The sequence below is a fragment of the Taudactylus pleione genome, unplaced genomic scaffold (genome assembly GCF_031769625.1).
Source record: "Taudactylus pleione unplaced genomic scaffold, aTauple2 ptg000041l, whole genome shotgun sequence".
NCBI lineage: Eukaryota > Metazoa > Chordata > Amphibia > Anura > Myobatrachidae > Taudactylus > Taudactylus pleione.
The window spans coordinates 24,579,688-24,599,913 of record NW_028284443.1 but is presented as its reverse complement, the minus strand read 5'-3'; the positions used below and the strand labels follow the sequence as shown (position 1 = coordinate 24,599,913).

At 40.5% G+C, this 20,226-nt stretch overlaps 1 protein-coding gene across 1 annotated transcript in view; it reads right to left on the bottom strand.

Annotated features, from left to right (window-relative positions):
• Window positions 1-20,226, bottom strand: part of DOCK4 (dedicator of cytokinesis 4) — a 422,657-nt gene that overhangs the window by 46,636 nt on the left and 355,795 nt on the right. The window contains exons 35-39 of the mRNA XM_088457720.1: window positions 19,817-19,877; window positions 16,072-16,165; window positions 15,482-15,630; window positions 6,619-6,705; window positions 5,723-5,827 (exon numbers count right to left, since the gene is read on the bottom strand). Coding sequence (XP_088313846.1) covers window positions 5,723-5,827; window positions 6,619-6,705; window positions 15,482-15,630; window positions 16,072-16,165; window positions 19,817-19,877 — 496 coding nt within the window. The remainder of the gene's footprint in view (window positions 1-5,722; window positions 5,828-6,618; window positions 6,706-15,481; window positions 15,631-16,071; window positions 16,166-19,816; window positions 19,878-20,226) is intronic.

Sequence of the window (20,226 nt, the reverse complement as noted above, 5' to 3'; positions counted from 1 at the left end):
AGTACAGATCAGTGCTTAGTTTATGTCATCGTAGAAAAACATACAGTGATCAGAGGGGTTTTGAATTTCCTGATATTTGTGGACATACAGAATTCTCCATTTCAAAGCAAATATCATGTGAACTAATGTTACAAATACAATTTTTTACCAGACATTAAAATTCCGAGAAAAAGTGTAACCCTGACTTCAATAACTATTATAATGACTTTGGCTGAAAATTTTTGAAAGCATTTTTATTAAAATGTCTTTACAAATGTCCTCATACACCTAGCCGCAATACGCAGTGGCGTCACAATAGGGCTTTGGGCCACACCCAGGTTTCACTCACCGAGAGTTGACACCACAGTGCCGACTCCTCCTCAGTGACAGGAGCTGGGTGCGGCACTGTAGTATTACGTGCAGCACTCGGCTCCTGACACGGTGAGGGAGCCAGCACTGCAAATAAGACTAGTCCCCAGAGGCAGTCGGCACCACCGGGTCGCTCTCCGGAGAGACTAAAACAGGGGGGCGAAATCGGATGTGACAAACCACTACACGAGACTGCACTTGTTAATTTAATATATGATATTTGTGCGCCTCTGAGTCAAAAGCCACAGCAGCTGCATAGTAGCGCTTTGTATAAAGATCCAGACAGACAGTCGCACACAGTTATACAAATGTCACATATCAAATCAATCATTGCAGTCCTATGAAGCTCTTTATTGCATCTGATTTGACGAAAAAGAAACACGGCGCAAGAAGAGTCATGCGGGACCTGGGCTGAAGGGACTGTTGGGCGCGACTGCAGTCATGAGGGGATGGGTTCGGGATGCCGGCGTTTGTGTTAAATTACAGACTGTGTCAGTCTGTATCATAACCCTCCCCCTCTCCCTACTCTAACCCTCCCTCCTTGGTGCCTGACCCTATCCTTCCCCCCTAAACCTAACCCCTTCCTCCCCACACCCTAAATCTAACCCTCCTCCCCTAAATCCTAACCTCTAACCATAACCCTCCCCCTAACCCCACTACTTACCATCGGGATTCCGGCGCCGGCATTCTGACCGCTGGAATCTCCTCATTCCGAATTTTAACTGCATCCCTGTATGAGGACGCATCTAAGTCTCTTACATCAGTGTGCTGTGTTACGAAGGAGGTTTTATAGCGCAGCCCAATATAAGTACTCCCACCCTTACAGAATCTCTAAAAGATTTAGGTATGGGTAAGTAGCTTTTTTGAGCCATTCCATTTTGGATTTTCTATAGTCTTTTGGCTCACTCTCCTGTGCAAGATTTGGTTCAGCTTGAAATTCACTAAGCTGCCTCGCTGTGTGTTTATCCTATATTGGATTCTACTGTATATGTTATTAATGAGCAACATATTATAATCCTAATGTGTGTGTTAATGATGGATTCCCAGAATTTGCAGCCAGCTATTCTAACATAACAACTGGTACAATGAATCATGAAAAAGCCACTAAATAGGTGGTGTATCTATAGATCAAAATGATATTTAGATATCAGTCTCGCTTATAATTATGTGCAACATAATGAACACACAGCAGGGTATTTATTTTTAAATCACTCTTTTCACACAATTGGTAGTGTTTATTATGCTTTTAACTATATTTCTCTGGTAATGTCTCAATAAAATTTATAGTAATATATTAAAGCTATGTTTTAATCTCTTTGTGCATCAACATACGACAACTCTAAATTTAGCATAGAAAATTTTATTTTTCATTTTTTGGGGGGCTCTCTTATTCAGGGCCAATCCATGGGTCAGTCAGTATGAAGTTATCTTGTTATTGATAACACTGGGCAAAAAAATATATTTTCTTGCCAAGGATTTTAGGGCCTGATTCAGAGCCGGACGCTTTTTGCGCTCGCTCGTTCAGAAAAAGGGGCCGGCTATTTAAATTGAGCGCTCGCTCTTTGCGGTGTGTCGACGCCTCTATGTCTGAGCGAGCGAACGAAACATGCGCTCGCTATTTTGTAAAGACGCCCCCTGGCCGCTCGCATCCTACGTCATCTCCGCTATTTATTTGATTAATCGAGTACATCGAAAGGCGTCTGAACTGCTCGCAGTGCTTGTGGTAGGATTTTCCTACCGCAATCATGCGAACAGTTCAGGCTAAGAAACAACCAAGTGACGTGGTCGATGACACTGCTTTGTTAATTATGCACACCCTTAAAACGCCCGTTTTGACCGTTTGGCACGCCTGCGTTCGGATCTCCACTCCCCGTTTTTAAGCACCTTCCCCTGTTACCACCCACAAACGCCTCATCCTGTCACTGAAATTAGCAGGCACTCGCTATTTTGCGAGCGCTCGATTTCCGACCGCACAGACTGGTTGGCGCATGTTATATTACGACCCATACGCATGCGCAGATGTGCGAACATCGCTCGGAGCGAACGAGCGGCCGCTTATGAGCGGCTCTGAATCAGGCCCTAAGATTGGTTTGAGAGTACTCGCAGGTCCTATTTTTGCATTAGATCTTCGTTATAGCTGAATTGGCTCCAGTTTTCAAATTAATGAAAAATTATAAAATTCTATTATTTTCTCCATTTGAAGTACCTTACTAGTCGGGGCCTGCTTTACTTAACAGAATCGACTTAGTTTTGCTTTTTTTAACAATTACCCTCTTTCAACAATAACAAGAATGTGTTTTATTTGTGATAACGTAGCTGGTAGTCACGTTTGAGACAGATAACACATTCACATCTCCTCACTAACGCTGGGAGGAGGCGTGGCAGAGCACTGCTGAGCCTGCTGGGACATTCTCAGACCACAGCCACGCTTCCTCCCAGCATAGAGAGGAGCAATGGAGAGGACCGAGAGACGCAGTTAGCACAGCTCCTGTTCCTTTGTTCAGCCCTTTCTCTGTCCCACCACAACCAATTTCCCGACGTTTGGGCTTGTTTTGTTCAGTACGTCCTCAGCTTTTGTTGGGAGTTAGCACTGAATGTGTGAAACAAAACGTTTTCGAAATAAAAATTAGTTCTTTTTGGAGACGGTGTACTAACAACCCTGATGTTTTTTGTTATAGTTGTGGCAAATATAGTGTTGCAAAAGAAAGAAAAAATATAACTGTATTCGTAAAACGAGCGTATCAGCCTTATTTTGGATCTCACATAAGCCAGCAAGACGAGATTTGGGTGCCTCACAAATTTAGTAAAACCTGTGTGGAATCACTCCGCAATTGGACTAAAAGAAAAGGACTTAGGACCTCATTCAGAGTCGGTCGAAGCGGCCGCACGGTCGTACGCCACCGATGTTCGCTATACTGCGCATGTGTAAAGTTCGCAATGCGCATGCGCAAACTAGCCGATACGATCAGAAATTTCTCTCTCCTTGAACACAGCCAGGTCGTTAGTTTGAGTGACAGATGGAGGCGTTTGTGGGTGGTAACAGGGGAAGGTGCTTGAAAACGGGGGAGTGGAGATCCGAACGCAGGCGTGCCTCATTATGCGAACGGCGTTTTATGGGAGTGCATACGGATTATGGGAGTGCATAATTAACAAAGTAGCGTCATGGCACATGTGACATGGGAGGTTTTTACACTGACATGATCGTAGAGCTTAAGAGAGGGTATGGTCAACATTAAGCTCTACGACCAGTGCCGATGGTTCCCGATTAATCCTTATATGCCCGGAGATGACGTGCAATGCGTACGAGAAAGGGGCGTATTTTTTTGTCTTCCGACTGCTTCCTCCCCTTGGTCGGCCAACTACCGATCCGAACTTAGGGACGCAACTTGTGAGGGAATCAGTTGAATATCCGGCCCCTTTTTCCATACGACCGTGCGGCCGCTTCGACCAACTCTGAATGAGGTCCTTAATTTCGGCATACCTATGACGTGGTGTGAGCCAAAAGATCACTTGAGTGACTGCTATTTTTGTGCTGTAAATGTGAAGGGTATGAATCGATTTAAGAAACACAAATGGGAATACCCAAGTATGAATTCTACAAAATAACCGATACTACATAGCGAACATTTACCTGTACCATCATTCAGTTCTTTGTGCGAAGTTGAATGTGATGATGTGGAAATGTTAATTTCTTCCAGTGCAAGTGACAACACAGATGAAAGTGAGTTTGAAAAAAAAGTTCCTCTACTGCAAAAAATGTTCTCAAAAGAAACTAAACGATTTAATTTGTGACTTGAATTTATCGAAAAAAGGAGCTGAGCTTTTAGCATCCAGACTTCAAGAAAAGCACTGTCTTCAGCCGGATGTTACTATAACTTTGTATCGAAATAGAGAGCAAGCCAGTCTGCCGTTCTTTAGCCAAAATAACAATCTTGTCTATTGCAACAATATTCCGGAGCTTAAAATGTGTATTACTGCACAATGGGAATACATTTGCGTTGATTCCTATCAGTCATTCAACAAAACTTAAAGAACATAATATCAATTTAGTCTTTGAAAAAAGTATTTATTCTCAGCATCAGTGGTCTATTTGTGTCAATTTAAAAATGGTAAACTTTCTTCTTGTGCAGCAAAGTGGATATGCTAAGTATCCTTGTCACATATGCTTATGGGATAGTCGTGCAAAACAAAAGCACTGGCAGCAAACCGTATGGCCTCCAAGAGAAGTTATAACTGATGTTAGAAGCCAACATCATTCATGAGCCCTTAATTGAAATCATACTGCCACCTCTCCATATCAAACTGGGTTTAATTAAACAATTTGTAATAGCATTGGACAAGTCAGGCGATTGTTTCACGTATATTTGTCAAACATTTCCATCTTTTATTATTGAAAAATTAAAGGCGGGAATTTTTGACGGCCCACAGATACGAAAACTGGTGAAGGATCCAAATTTTACCACCATGAAGCATGGCTGAGTAATTTGTTATTCAAAATTTTTTAGGCAATTGCAAGGCAGACAACTATCATGAATTAGTCCACAACATGCTAAAATGTTTCGAGAAAGTAGGTGCCACAATGAGTATTAAAGTACATTTTTTGTACAGCTATTTAGATCACTTCCCGTCCAATCTAGGAGATTTAAGCGAAGAACATGGTGAACGGTTCCACGAGGATATTCAGGTAATGGAAGAAAGATATCAAGGAAGGTAGGATCGTCAGATGATGGTCAATTTGCTGTTGGAGTCTGCAGAGGGACTGCCCTCAACAAGAATACAAAAGAAAATCCTACAAAAAACCGGTTCTCATAGCTTCCTAACACTTATGTATGTAATTATCCTGTGTCTTTTTAGAACATTTTACGAATCAAATTTAACAGAATAAAAAAAAATATCTTTTAACTATGTTTACCATGGTTTAAATTTTTCATAAATATTAAAGATATATGCATATCTCAAAAACTAGAGCCAACTGAAAAATAAGCATGGCATATTCATGATCAGGAGCACAAAAATAATCAAAATCGACTCTTAAATCCATGGCAACAGATTGACTATTCCCCAGTGTAATAGAATCATTTTTACATGGTCATAAAACCAATTATTCAATGCTGATTGGTAACAGGTGCAATTGGGTGTAAAGGAATGGACACTAATAATGTGAGTATTGGCAAAACATGGGGCAAAGGAAAATGTATTCCTATTTCTAATATGACTGTCAGTCTAATCATATGCATTATAGTTATGTTCTAGAACAATTTTTAGCAAAGCATTTAAAATAACAGATAGCAGAAGTAATATATATATATTGTTCAGAAAAAGATTATCATTCTGCAAACATTACAAAAACAATCCATATATTTGTATTACTTACTCTCAAGAAAAATGGGAACTTCTTCCCATAAAACCCAACACGAAAAAACTCTGGCTCCAAGCGCTGTTGGTCCATTATTTTATCGTACAGGGATGCTTCCATCATCTTTTGAAAAAGGAAAAGTAATTTTTTTAGGGCTGTTAAACAAGGTGAACAGCACAGAAATATGGCATTCTCTCTGTATCTCATTACTGCAATACAACATTGCATTCTGTATCTCATTACTGCAATACAACATTTAATTTGCCACTACTGGTATATATCTGTGTGTAATGAAAATTAATGTTATATAATAATGCTATATGCACTTTGCCACTTGTTAAGGATCAATAATATTAATGCTATCTTGAACATAAATACTTGACATACAAAAGTATGTTAAAGAGTGAATAAAACTCTCTTGTCCATGATCTAAAAGTATTTCTTGTACATATATAAATGATGCATGTGTTTTACTACCAAGCTGACTAAGTTATTAAATAATTCTGAGAAAGTCCTTCCCAGTGGATATATTAATAGGCTGTTGCCGTTTACCATGTATGTGTAACCAAATGTCAACAACCATAATTACAGCAGCCAACCATATGTTACATAATTAAAATATTCCAAGTATATCTAGACCTCACAGAAAACCAATAGTACTATTTATATTTTTAGCAGCTGAGCTTTTGAAAAAGCTGCACAATACTGTAGGTATGTTATTTCCATTGTCATTCTTGGCTGAAATCAACTAGAGTATTAGTGAATTGTAATTAGATGGAATAGTACTACACAATATAATGTTCTATTACACATCTATCTTGCTTTTTTATTTTACCATCCATAAGTGCCAGATTCAGGAACTGATGATATCTGTGTTCTAGCCCAGACAAACATACCAATAACATAACCCATACCCTCATTTTGCTGAGATTCCTATAGTCATAGTAGTTTTCATACTGCTCAGCAAGTTTCCTGCAGAGTATTATTCCATTCTCCCAACACTGTGGATAAATAAAAAATATGTTCTGTCAATGAAATGTGTTATTATTGAGAATGCAAAAACAGACAAGTATTAGTTATCAGTGTCCATACCCCAATGTGATCCAACCACACAAGTGTGTTCTAGTTTAATAAATTACTTGCTTGAGGGTCCATGGTCTTTTGATAGTTGCTTACAGATGATTATTTTAATGTACAGCAAATAAAAAAAAGACACAAAAGAAAATGTATGCAGATACATAGAGCATATACTGGTTTTCCATGTAGGCTTGGAATAGGGAAGTGGGGCAGACAGGGGCATTGCTTGCTGAATGCAGGCCAACCCTGGTAATGTGCCTCATAATGTGCCCATAGGCAATGGTAATGTTGCAGGATGAGATATTAAAATAATCTTTGGGCTGGAGAGTGCATATTGGGGAAGATCTTGTTACATCAGGTGGTCAGGGAGCCCTTCTACCCTTGAAAAATATCTTGATTTTTATTTTATCCATAGACGTGACATATACTTTATATTGGCTATTACTTTCAGTGGGACGTCTTAGCTCAATTCAGATTCACTTTATACAGAAAAGTACAAACATATGCATGCAAATACCAATGTAATGAAATAACTCAAATTTGACATACAAAATAAAGATAGTAGCAATGTCCCGTTAATCTTATAGCTTATTATTACATAAAACAGCATCCAGCTAGCAGTAATTGAGGAAAAAAGTTTAAAATAATTACAATAAGGGGTTGCTGCATGACATCTGTAAATGCACACCGTCAAATAGTCACAATTACATAAAAACGTGTCACTGTGGTTTCCCATACAGTATTTTGCAGCTTGTAAATAATACTAAATGTAGTTACGGTTTTAAAACAATTGTTACACACTGCAACACGGTTAACACTTAGTGTTACACAGAAGTCGATAAGTTTGATTATTATTTTACGGGTCTATATACACAAAGGATTCATATACAAATGACGTTCTGTTGGAAATGCAAACGATCTGCAGTTGTCTACCAGGGCAACTAGGGGTGTGCGACCTGTGCCATCGCGCAGAGGCCTGGGGACGGCACTGTTGCTGCCCCATTGCACTTGCATGTGCCTTGCAGGGTGCCTGGAACAGCACCCTGCAGCCTGTAGCGCTATTGCAGAACCTCCCGAGCTGTCCAAGGGACGAACCTGGCAGGTATCCTGTAGTCTGTACAGCTGCAAAGAGCATCCTTAGGACGCCATGAGGAGTGCTCTACTTTACAGAGCTGGCAGCCCTGACATCACGATGTCACATTTTTAGGGGAAGGGGGCCAGAACAGGGCGCACTACCATCCTGTTACAGTACTGATGGAAACCTTCCTTATATCAACTCATACCTCTGTGGGGTGCTAGCTTAAACAGATAAAATTCTGTGACCAGAAATCCCACGATACATTAGTGTACAAGATTATGATGGAGTCCCGTGGCTAACTAAATTGGACACAAGGTATTGTGTCTAAGATGTGACAGATATGTTGCAGCATAGTATACTACTATATAGTGCATTTTATAGAGTGTCAATAATTGTGAATGCTGCAGGCAAAATAGATATTGTTATATGTGCAAATGTAAGGCGAGTAGAGGGTAGGATAGAGAGACTCACTAAGGCTTACAAAAACGAGCAATAATGAGCCTGTACTATGTGTGCAGATAGACAGGACCAGAGTCACTTGTAAGAAGATGGAGGCAGGGGAACATATGCACACTAATGATAGGGATGGTGCTGGGAGGAGAGCACAAAGCAGGAGGGCTGTAATGGCTTACACTCTAAGAGGGAGGAAAATAACCATGAGGGTGACCAGGGAGACAGGGTAGGTGGGTGGTCAGTGATGCTGAATAGAGAGTTGTGATGGCTGATAAGCTTGTATGAAGTAGTGAGTCTTGAGGGGTCATGTGGAGGTTTGCTCCTAAGGAGTGAGTTGCAGAGAAATCTTGGATGCTGGTGTGAGAGGAGGTGATCAGAGCAAAGGTGAGGCGGAATAGGCTGATAGAGTAGCGATGGAGGAAAATGAGATGGGCAGTGTTCATTATGGATTATACAGTGAAAAAGAAGGCATTCATGATTACACCCAGGCAGCAGACCTAATAGGAGAGTGGTGTTATCAGCATATAGGTGGTACTGGAGGTCAAAAAAGCTGGTGAGATCTCCAAGGGAGTTGATGTAAAGATAAGGGCCCAAGAACAGACCCTTGGGCAATACAGTCAGATAAAGAGGGATGGATTCCAATGAGGAGACTGAGAATGAGCAGTTAGTGAGGTAGGAGGACAACCAGGAAAGGACATTGTGACTGAAGGACTGTAGCTTCTGAAAGAGAGGGTGGTCCACAGTATCAAAGGCTGCAAATAGGTCCAGGGGGATGAGTAGAAATACCCTTGGATTTTGCAGTAAGAAGATCATTAGTGATCTTTAGCGATGTCCGTTTCTGTGGAGTGGATGGAAAACAACCAGACTGGAGTGGGTCTAGGGGGTAATGGGAGTAGATGAAAGTGTAGAGGCAGCTACAGACAAGTCTCTCAAGGATTTTGGAGACAAAGGAAAGGGGAGAGAGAGGTAGTTGGAGAAAGAGAGTCAGGGTCAAGATGATGATGGGAGTTATAAGAGCATGTTTGGAGTAGGAGGGAACAATACCAGATGAGTGGGACAGAAGAAGAGGAGATTTAGGTTGTAGCAGGCATATGGAGAGAGGCAGCAGGGGAAGTGCAAGGGATTGCATCAAGGCAACAGGTGGAGGGGTAGAATGATAGAAAGGCATGGACTTTATCTCCAGTACTGGTGGAGAAAGAGGTGAGTATGGACAAGCAGTTGGAGTTGGGAGCAGATGGGGCAGGAGGAGACTGAAGGGAGGAGATTAGTGGCTAAATCAAGAGGAATGAGGAGGAAGGAAAGTGTTGAAGGTTGCATAAAGGCAGCAGGGATTGAAAAGAGGCTTGAAATAACATTGTTTGGAGACAGCAGAAGAGTAGGATGAATTTGTAGTAAATTAAGCTGGCAATAGAGTGTGACCTCCAGTGTCGCTCAGCAGTGCAATAGTATTTTTTGAGGAAGCAGGTGAGATTGTAAAGTCAAGGTTGGGAAGTTGAGCGACTGAGGCTCCGAAAGCTGGAGCAGAGAAGCCCAAGGCAGGGGTAAGGGTATAGTTGTAAAAGAATAGAGCCTTGTCAAGGAAGTTACTGTAGATATGGGAGAGAAATTTAAAAAAAAAAATCAAGGAAAACATGGCCAAGTGCTGAGGTTGCGTTTTGTAAAAGTAGACTTGGGAAGGGGAGTAGGTGGCAAGGAAAGGAAGAGAAGATGATGGTCAGAGAGATGGAATGGTGCGTTGATGAAGTCAGTAATATTGCAGTGATGCGAAAAAAACATAATAAAAAAGTGACCACAGAAGTGGGAGGGGGTCAATTGGGTGAGACCAAAAGAGGAAGAGAGAGACCTGAATTTGGTGACAGCAGTTTTAATGGGATTGTTAAAAGGAATGCTGAGGTCCCCCAGAATCTGGTAAGTAAGGTCATAGGAGAAAGAATGGGGGAACTGTGCAGCAGAGTGATCAAAGAAGAGGGAGGTGGAATAAAGAGGAAGGCAGATTACTGTCACACAAAGGTAATCATGGTTGAAATGGCAGACAGAATGAACCTCGAAAAAAGTGAAAAAGACAGAGATGGTTCAACAAGTGGGATCTGGAAGTAGCAGCTGGGAGAGAGAAGGATTCCCATGTCACCACCTTGCCTGTCACCCGATTGGGGGATTGTAATGACCTCTCTTAAAACAAAAACATGCACTAAAGAAGTTCCTTAAGGATCTACAATATTATGATGTAGTCATATACATCAGAAACAAAGTGATAAAAGCCTACTATACAAATAAGATATTGCAGGATCGGATTTAGCAGTGAACGTCACATATGTTATGCAAATTTAATTGCTTATAAATGTGACAAAATGTATCAGTTAACATTAAAAACTAATGGCAATATAATAACTACATTTACAAAAGTCTAATTTTGTTTCTAATCTTTCTAACAATTTTTCTAAATATTGTAACTTTTCATTACCTGTACGAAAACTTTTTATTTCCAAAATTGTGGACAATAAAGTGAGCAATGCGGAATATTGAACAATTTGCTGCTAATCTGTAAATTGCTATCAATTTCCACAATTTGAATATTTCCATCTCTCCCATACAGATATGTCCTTACACACCTATCCTTTTTGCGCTATATGGTGCGAAACACCTTGCGCAATTCCCAAGTTGCAAATTTTTTTCTCAGTTATACGAATATTTTCTTCATTGTGCTTTTCCCCTCAATTTTGAGTCTTCGAGCCCTATTCGGTAGTGCATGTAAGTGTACTACAAATGAAAATCTGCGCAGGCGCCGGACCCGTACTGTGAGTCTCTGCCGGTGTTTGAAGAGGCCAGGATCTCCGTCGGCCGATGTTATCGCAGATTATCTGATGCTACATCCTTGGACGCAGCTCAGATAAGTAATGCATGATGCCTCCTGCTGCGTTACCATAATTGTAAGAACAGAATTGCAATTCCATCCTGTACTGAATCAGGCCTTTAGTTCTCAAATAGTGTAATAGGTACTTGAGATTAATTTTTTTGTTGCAAAGCAATTGGTATAAAGTTGCAGAATAAACATAATGATGCATGACGAGGGTCACACATATCAGGCCTGTCTTTTGCCCGTTTAACCTGTATTGTGTACTTTTTCCTCAAGTTTGCTTTTTTTTTCCTGTTACTTTTTCTTTTATTGTGCTATGTTTTCCTCTATTTTACATTTTAGTTCACTTATTGTGTACTGAGTACTTATGATTATTGTTTGGGCATAACTACTGTAAGTACAAGCGTGGTTCAATAAATAAGGTAACAAGACCTCTCATTGCGTAAATGTATTCAATTCGTACATATATACTGTACATATAATAAATAGTAGGACCTTGGTACAGATTCATACTTGTCTAAGCATTTGTTCCAGTGGTACACCAAGGCATCTACCCAGGCATAGAAGAAATCGGTGTCAAGAGCCTGAAGCCAGGACACGACAGCTTGCTGAACTTCACTGTCGATTGCAAATCGCCTTCCACCCAGGTGCTTCTTAAATGATCCAAAGAGATGGTAATCACTCGGTGCCAGGGCAGGGCTGTAGGGAGGATGGTCACAACTTACAAGTGCAGTTGGCTGAATGTGGCCTGGCGCTCTCGTTCAGCAATTGATGCCTGTTTGCAGCAACCCATGTCGTTTTCGATGAATTGCCCTCCGCAACCAGCTCAATGTGTCACAAAAGCGGACAACATTCACAGTATCTACCTTGGTGAAGAAATCAACAAGTACTCCCTTGTGGTCCAAAACACGGTCACCATGTTTTCATGCCATGGGTGCTTGCTTAGTCTCCGGTGACACATGATGCACCCACGTTTCTTCGCCTGTAACAATACAATGCAGGAACTGCACTCCCTCCTCATGGTACCACGTCAAGTGCACGAGAGACAATCTCATCCTATTGATTTTGTGAACTTCTGTTTCCATGACATGACGTTATCACTGTACACTTTGACAATGAATTTCAGCTGCTGATGTGCCCTTTAAATGCAGAAATCTTTTCACACTACGCAGCTCAATGTGTAACCATGTTTCCACCAGCCCCGCCATCTTACAACTGATGTTGGACAGTATAACTGATATATGGCGCAGTCGAATGACTGTGAGGGGAAGCAGTGGTCTTCCAGCTCTGGTCTGGCAGGAAATTAGAATGAAATAGAGAACATTACACACGTGAGAGGTCTTGTTACCTTACTTATTGAACCACCTTCTTATGTGGTGCAATAAATGGGGCTATTTTTGAGGTTAGGTGTATGTGGACACATCTGTAAATCAGAGTTGCTAAAATGTTGCTAACATAATAACAATAAAAAAATAACCAATTGTCATGTAACAATGGAGCTTCTAGAATGCATAATTGAAATAAAGAAACAGTATGCATTGATATTTACAACTAGAATAGTAAGAATATATGAAGCTGTATAATAATGTCCAATTTAACAATTCTACAACATACAGTGGTGCTTGAAAGTTTCAACCCTTCAGAATTGTTTATATTTCTGCTGAAATTTGGCCTAAAACTACCTCGATGTTCCTAAAAGCAGATTAAGAGAACCAAATCAAATAATTGAGACAATAAAATTAGACATTCTCAATTTTTTTTTAGGATAATGATCCAATATCACATATCTGTGAGTGGCAAAAATATGTGAAGCAGATATTTTGAAGGTGAAATTAGAGTCAGGTATTTACAATCTATGGGATGACAATTAGGTGTGAGTGGACAACCTGTGTTTTTAAAAGAACAGGGCTCTATCAAAGTCTGATGTTCACAACACGTTTGTGAAAGTGTATCATGCCACAAACAAAGGAGATTTCTGAGGACCTCAGAAGAAGAGTTGTTAATGCTCATCGGGCTGGAAAGGTTACCATCTCTAAAGAGTTTGGACTCCACCAATCAACAGTCAGAAAGATTGCATACAAATGGAGGAAATTCCAGACCATTATTACCCCCCCCCCCTCCCCAAGAGTGGTTGACCAACAAAGATCGCGCCAAGAGCAAGGCATCTAATAGTTTTCAAGGTCACAAAGGAACCCAAGGTAGCCTTCTAAGCACCTGAAGGCCCTTCTCACATTAGCTAATGTTAATGAGTCCACCATCAGGAGGACACTAAACAACAATGGTGTGCATAGCAGGATTGCAAGGAGAAAACTGCTGCGCTCCAAAAAGAACATTGCTGCCCATCTGCAGTTTGCTAAAGATCACCTGGGCAAGCCAGAAGACTATTGGAACAATGTTTTATGGACAGAAGAGTCCAAAATAGAGATCTTTGGTTTAAATGAGAAGCGCTATGTTTGGAGAAAGGAGAACACTGCATTCCAGCATAGAAACCTCATACCATCTGTGAAACACTGTGGTGGTGTTATCATGGTTTGGGCCTGTTTTGCTGCATCTGGCCAAGACGACTGGCCATCATTGATGGGACAATAGAATTTTCTGATATAATTCAGAATTCAAAGGAAAATGTCAGGACATCTGTCCTTGAGCTGCATCATGGGTCTTGCAGCAAGACAACAACCCAAAGCACACAAGTCATTCAACCAAAGAATGGTTAAAGAAGAATAAATTTAAAGTTTTGGAATGGCCAAATCAAAGTCCTGACCTTCATCCAATCGAAATGTTGTGGAAGGACCTGAAGTGAGCAGTTCATGGGAAGAAACCGACCAACATAACAGAGTTGAAGCTGTTTTGTACAGAGCAATGGAGTAAAATTCCTCCAAGCCGATGTTCAGAACTAATCAACAATAAACGGAAACGTTTAGAAGTAGTTATTGCTGCACAAGGGGGTCATATCAGATACTGAAAGCAAAGGTTCACATACTTCTGCCACTTATAGATATGTGATATTGGATCATTTTCCTTAATAAAAAAAATGAGGATGTCTAATTTTTTTTGTCTCATTTGTTTGATTTGGTTCTCTTTATCTCATTTTAGGACGTGAAAATCTGAGGTAGTTTTAGGCCAAATTTCAGCAGAAATGTAGAAAATTCTCAATGGCTCACAAACTTTCAAGCACCACTGTAATAATAATATCTCCATTAACTTTTTTGGAAGAAAACCATGTAATCATTTATGGGTGAGGATTTTCCTCACAATAAACTATTGTTACAACAATTGCGATAAAGTGTGTAGCGCAGCAAAAAAGATGAATACAGAACCTCACTGTACGCAATCAGTAGGAAGTTAAGGTTCATACACCCCAAAGGCCAAATTTAATTAGCTGTGAACTTGTACGACTTTCTAATGCGGATAGAACCCATCGCCGCAAGCTTTTGCAATTCAATTTGCATCAAATTAATGTGAAGCTGAGTACACAGTAGACTATTTTTTAAAATGATTTGTCGATTTCCGATGGATCAGAACGACAAATTGTTCAAATCGTCCAGTGTGTACGCACTATACGCACTCCCACGGGGGCAACAGCTGCTCTGCTATTTTGGTGTCACCCCGTCGGATGGTGTTACCGAGCAGCCGCAACTCAGAGAGGCAGGGGAGAGGCTGTGGGCTGCCCCAGCAGCTGCCGGAGCGCAGGGTAAGCCCAATGTGTGCCGAGAACTGAGGGGGGTGACATGCGGTCACATCCCCATGATCGGCACACATAAAGGGGCATGGCATGCTAGCGCCTTCTGCGCGCAAAAGAAGTCCTCCCAGTCGCCATTGGTGTCACCCAAGTGACGCCGCTGCCCCCTTCCTCCCACCACTATGCCTCCATAATATGTTCCCCAAAATACTGTAAACACTTATGTGCTGAAATACCATCACTGGCTAATAGAAGATATAAAAATCAACCATTTGACACCTATTAACAGCCTTTTAATACTTTGCTTATTACCACTAATTGCCTTCTACACTATCCTGCTATCTTATCTGTCACAACAAAGTAATGATGCCCTCGATTTGACACTTCTAATTTAACTGCACAAGATTCTGGAGAAAATCCAGCAAACTGTACGTTACTGTAACCTGCCATCACAGAGTACGGACTTGCGGCTAATTGAATCAGCCCCCAAGAACTCACCACTGCATGTGTGTAGAATCCTGTTCTTTTCTAATTAGATATTGAAAGCATTTAGACCAATGGGGATAAAAAAAAATCTCAAATACTAAGTGCAAAACAAAAGACAATATACAGTAGTAAGTTAAGCTGCCTACTTACTTTCCCTCGATCAAAATTCTGGATAATGGTCATATGAAGGTACTCTTTTCTCTGCCATTCTGTTTGCATTGGGTAGCTGAGAAATTCTCTAAGTGGACGGTCAGACCATTCCAGTAACTCATCATACAACAGGAGGGTGTAAGCAGCCTCTGCAGAGGACAAAGGAATATTAAGAAACACTTTACTATTAACACGGTATACATACGAACCACTCACTTTTCAAGCCAAATATAAGAGGATAAAAATAATACCTCATTTTTACACCTTTTTATTTTACAGAGCACATAGTCTAGTCTTATTTGTAGCATCTTTAAATAAACAACATTGTGCAAAAAGCAAACAACTTGAAAACAACAATGTAGATATTGTGCAACTCCCAATTACAAATGCAATTAAAAAAAAAAAATACTATAAAAACAAATATACATACAATAGAGAAATATTTGTGTGACCGATGAGAAATTTACAAACATCTTGGAAACCCCCCTATTACATGATTCTTGAACTGAATATATAACAATCACAGATTATATTATAACATAATTCAAAGCTCAATATGTCATACATATATATTATATACAATTGATTACCTGTGAAATTTTGTGCTTTCATGTGCAGATCATACAGTTTGTGGATATATCTTATATACATTTCTTCTTTGTTGAGTTCTGTTTTATAAAAATTCTGAAGGGAAACAGTTTGCATTTAATTATATCCTAAACATATTTGGCTACATATTATTTTCTTACACTTCAATCAAGGAAAATTAGTACATGCCTGTTAAACAGTTTATTAATTTAGCATATGTTTACAGCAAATTAAACTGTCGTTGTATAAGAAAAATATCAATGTATGTGAATGCTGACATCATATTCACAAATGTCTTTTCTGTTTTTACTACATGCTGAACTTTTATAAAACATCGTCATAACTACCAATACCAGGGCTGTAACTAGTGGTGTTCGAGCGGTGCAGCTGCACAGAGCTCAGCGTTCTGTGGGCGGCACCGTCGCTCACCCACCACAGCTCCTGCATCTGGCTAGGAGGGTGCCTATAGCGGTACCCTGCTGCCAGAATCTCTGCAGCAGTGCCGCCTGGAGCGTCACCATGTGACGTCATGGAGAGGGGGCGTGGCCTGCACCGGGCGCCGGGAGTGCTAGCTACGGCATTGACCAACACCATGACAAAAGTATGTTTCAAGTTTTTGTGAAATAAGAAATACATTACAATGTTTGGACCTTACTTTATATAGTAGAGACACCACAGATAACAAATATTAAAAATTACTTTATTTAAAGCAAACCTTTTATATAGAAACAACTGTGCCTGAATACTTTGACCCTCTTCTTTAATTTTTTTTCCTAATATTATATAAAGGTGGAATTCAGCATGTATTTACATAATAATGTATGATACCTCTGTTTGATGTGAGATTCTATAATATGGAATGAAATGTTATAGAGTGTGAGGACCTTTATATAGTGTCCTCAGCCCCAAAAATGCTATTTTGTTCTATGCTCAAGAATCTATAATGTCAAATTGTATTTCCAGCTATTTATGTGCATGAATCACCTAATATTTTAGAATATTTGCAATGTGTGTGTTCCATCACACTATTTACATTAACATAAGCACTGGAATAAATGAACATTAATAAAATAATTATAAAATTAAGAAGTTTGGCAAACTATGCTTTCCCTACAATGTTTGCACCACTCCTCCGCCGTCATGACCTTCTCCAACTTGGTTTCTTCTTTTGAGTTGCTTTGCCAAGCTACTGCAGTAAAGCAGTTTCCAACCACCATCTGTTATGGCAGGGGTCAGGGAACTTTTTTACCTTTTACCCCAAAATATATTTAGATACGCCGACGTTACCCCCTTGATTTGAAAGGAAGGAAATCATATAGTAGTGCCCCCATAGTTATGTCCATGTAGTAGTGCCCCCATATAATGCCCCTGTAGTAAAAAAAAAACCCACGTACCTTAATCGCGGCTCCTGCATCCGCCGCCGTCCTGTCCGCCTGGCTGCTCCTCGGAACTATGGGAGAGATGTCATGACGTCTCTCCCATAGGGCGCATGAAGAGAGCCGGAAGCTGGAGTTCAGAAGATAACTCCACCCTCCGGCTAACGCGGCGCTGCAGGGAAGGAGCCGGGCGCCCGTTGGAAATAACATCTCAGCAGGCGCCCAGCTTAGAGCCTCCCTGCGGCACAGCCGGGCATGCATATGAATCATTCTATATTATAGAATGATTCATATGCATGCCAGGCTGTCCATCCATTACCCCCAGGAATTTAATTTTTACCCCATGTGGGGTAATTTACCCCTGTTCCCTGACCACTGTGTTAGGGAGCTTACCGACTTCAACAAAAAATGCATTCATAATTGGAAGCACATGTACAAAATTAATCTGGATACATTTTCTTGTACAGAGCAGACAAAATGTTTCTGTATACAGTATCTCTGAAGTAGTTTTATTATTTTGTTCATTAGCAATGTTGTCGATAAAGATAAGTGTGAGGCTGTCATGAATGTCCTCCTCCATGCGTCACTTTAAAATAACTATGCATAAGTTAATCTTTGTCTCATCAGTCCAAAACACTTTGGGGGAAATGTATCATGCCTTCCAAAAAGTGGAGAAGTTGCCCATAGCAACCAGCTAGAATCTGGCATCCAGATCGGCACTGCGGTGAATGTGGTGAGGGGCGTGATGAGTGATTGGGGGTGAAGCGGGGGGCATGACTGCACAATCGCTTCATCGCAGACCCAGCCCCGCTACACAATGCCGATATACCCGGCATTGAGCAGCAGGGCCACGATGACGTGATTCAGTGTGAATGCGTCCTCGGCTGCCGCCGGACCATCTGTGTGCTATAAATGGGTGGCTACGGGGGGGAGGTGTGGTGCTGTGGGTAGGTGGTGTCGTGCCGGGACAGTAGGCACAACACCACCTATGCTTCTATCATTTTTTACAATGTACTTGGTAAATGCTAGTTATAAGCTGCTTTGTTACTATGGGTAAATTCTCTACTTGTCCACTCTATAGGGGCTTAATACATCTCCCCATTTATTCCAGAATTCTGCCTATTTAGGTTTCTTTTTTTAGCATATTGCAATCTGACATTTCTTGTTTTGGTGCTCCTGAGAGGTTTATCTTGCATAATAGGTTGTAAAAGCTTTCAAAGTATTGTGTAAACACTTCAGATCTGTCCTCATACAGTACATCTAGCCTTAACGGCCAGGTAGCGTGAGACTGACAAGCCTGACGTTAGTGAGCAGCCGCTTCCTGTGAGACTGCTTGTGCAGAGCTTCTTTTTCACCCGAAAATGCGACAAATACGCACCAAGAGACTGTACTGATTAATTTGATATGAGACATTTGTATATCTGTGTGTGACTGAGTCTATAAATGAAGCACAACGGACCTTGGCGTGGACAAAAGCCTGTGGCCACTGCATCATAGCACTTTAGAATCCGTTGCTCACAAATTTACAAACGTTGCATATGAAATGAATCAGTGCAGTCTCCAGGTGTGTCCTAGCCGCATCATTTTTGGGCAAGTAAGATGATCGGCGCTAGCAGAGTCGCATGGGACCTGGTACGCCAAGAGGGGCTATTTGGCGTGACTTCAGCCACAATGTATGAGGACACATCTGTAGATTATGATATATTCATCCCTACACAGTATAAATTGTTGGTTATTCTAGCAACAGTTACCTGCGAGCTCTCCCACAATTATATCAATTTTTCTATCATCTACTGCAGATGTTATGGTCATTCGACCAGATAATTGCTGGTTGTCAAGTGTACCTCTATTTATTTAATATAAATACTGAACAATGTATTGTAATGATTTGGATGCTGGTATTTAGTAATGACAGACTGAACTGCTGTACCTTTAAACTAGGCCCCACAGGATTTATAGTCAGTGCTGCTTGATAGCTTAATGTAACAAGCCTCTCTCAGATGTCAGTTCTTGCTATTGCCACTACAGCTGCTGCAACGGCATCTCATTATTTCAGACAAGTTCCCATCTTAGCCTTTTTGCCCAGTCTGGTTTGTAACATCATATTGTTTGAATAATAAAGATCTTCAGTCTTTCAAAATACTGCTCACAAGTAATTACCTGGGTTTAGAAGGACAAACTAGATGAGTTTAAGCTATTCCCTTACCTGAGAGAAACACTTATTTCACATCATTACACTGAATAGATTTGTATTACAGCCACGGTGTCAGTTTTAAAGGAGAATTAAATAACAAGAAGAACAGAATGAGAAACACCTCTATTTAAACATCAGTGTAAGATGCATGTCGTAAACTAAGAATATACATCATACCAGTAGACTAACGGTGCACCCAATCTTCTTCCCATCCACTTCACCCATCTTCATGCAGTCTCTGAAATTAAAGAGGAAAATGGTATTAAGAACAAATGGATAACCATTTTAATGAATACATGGCACAATGTAAAGCCCAGAAGATTTCTGAATCATTACTTAGTTAACAGACATATATACTAATGGATGAATTTGAATTGCTAAAGATACAAGAATAAAACTGCAAACCTATAATGGTACAGATTGGACTAGAACCTTCCGACTATACTGTGAAAATATATTAAAGATGTTTATGGAGTCTTTTTGCCATCAGTAAGTGCTTTCCTAAAATAGCAAAGAACACAGCATCACCTGCATGCTCTAAAAGTCACTGCTCCCTCCTGGAAATTGCAGAAAATGCTTATGCATCC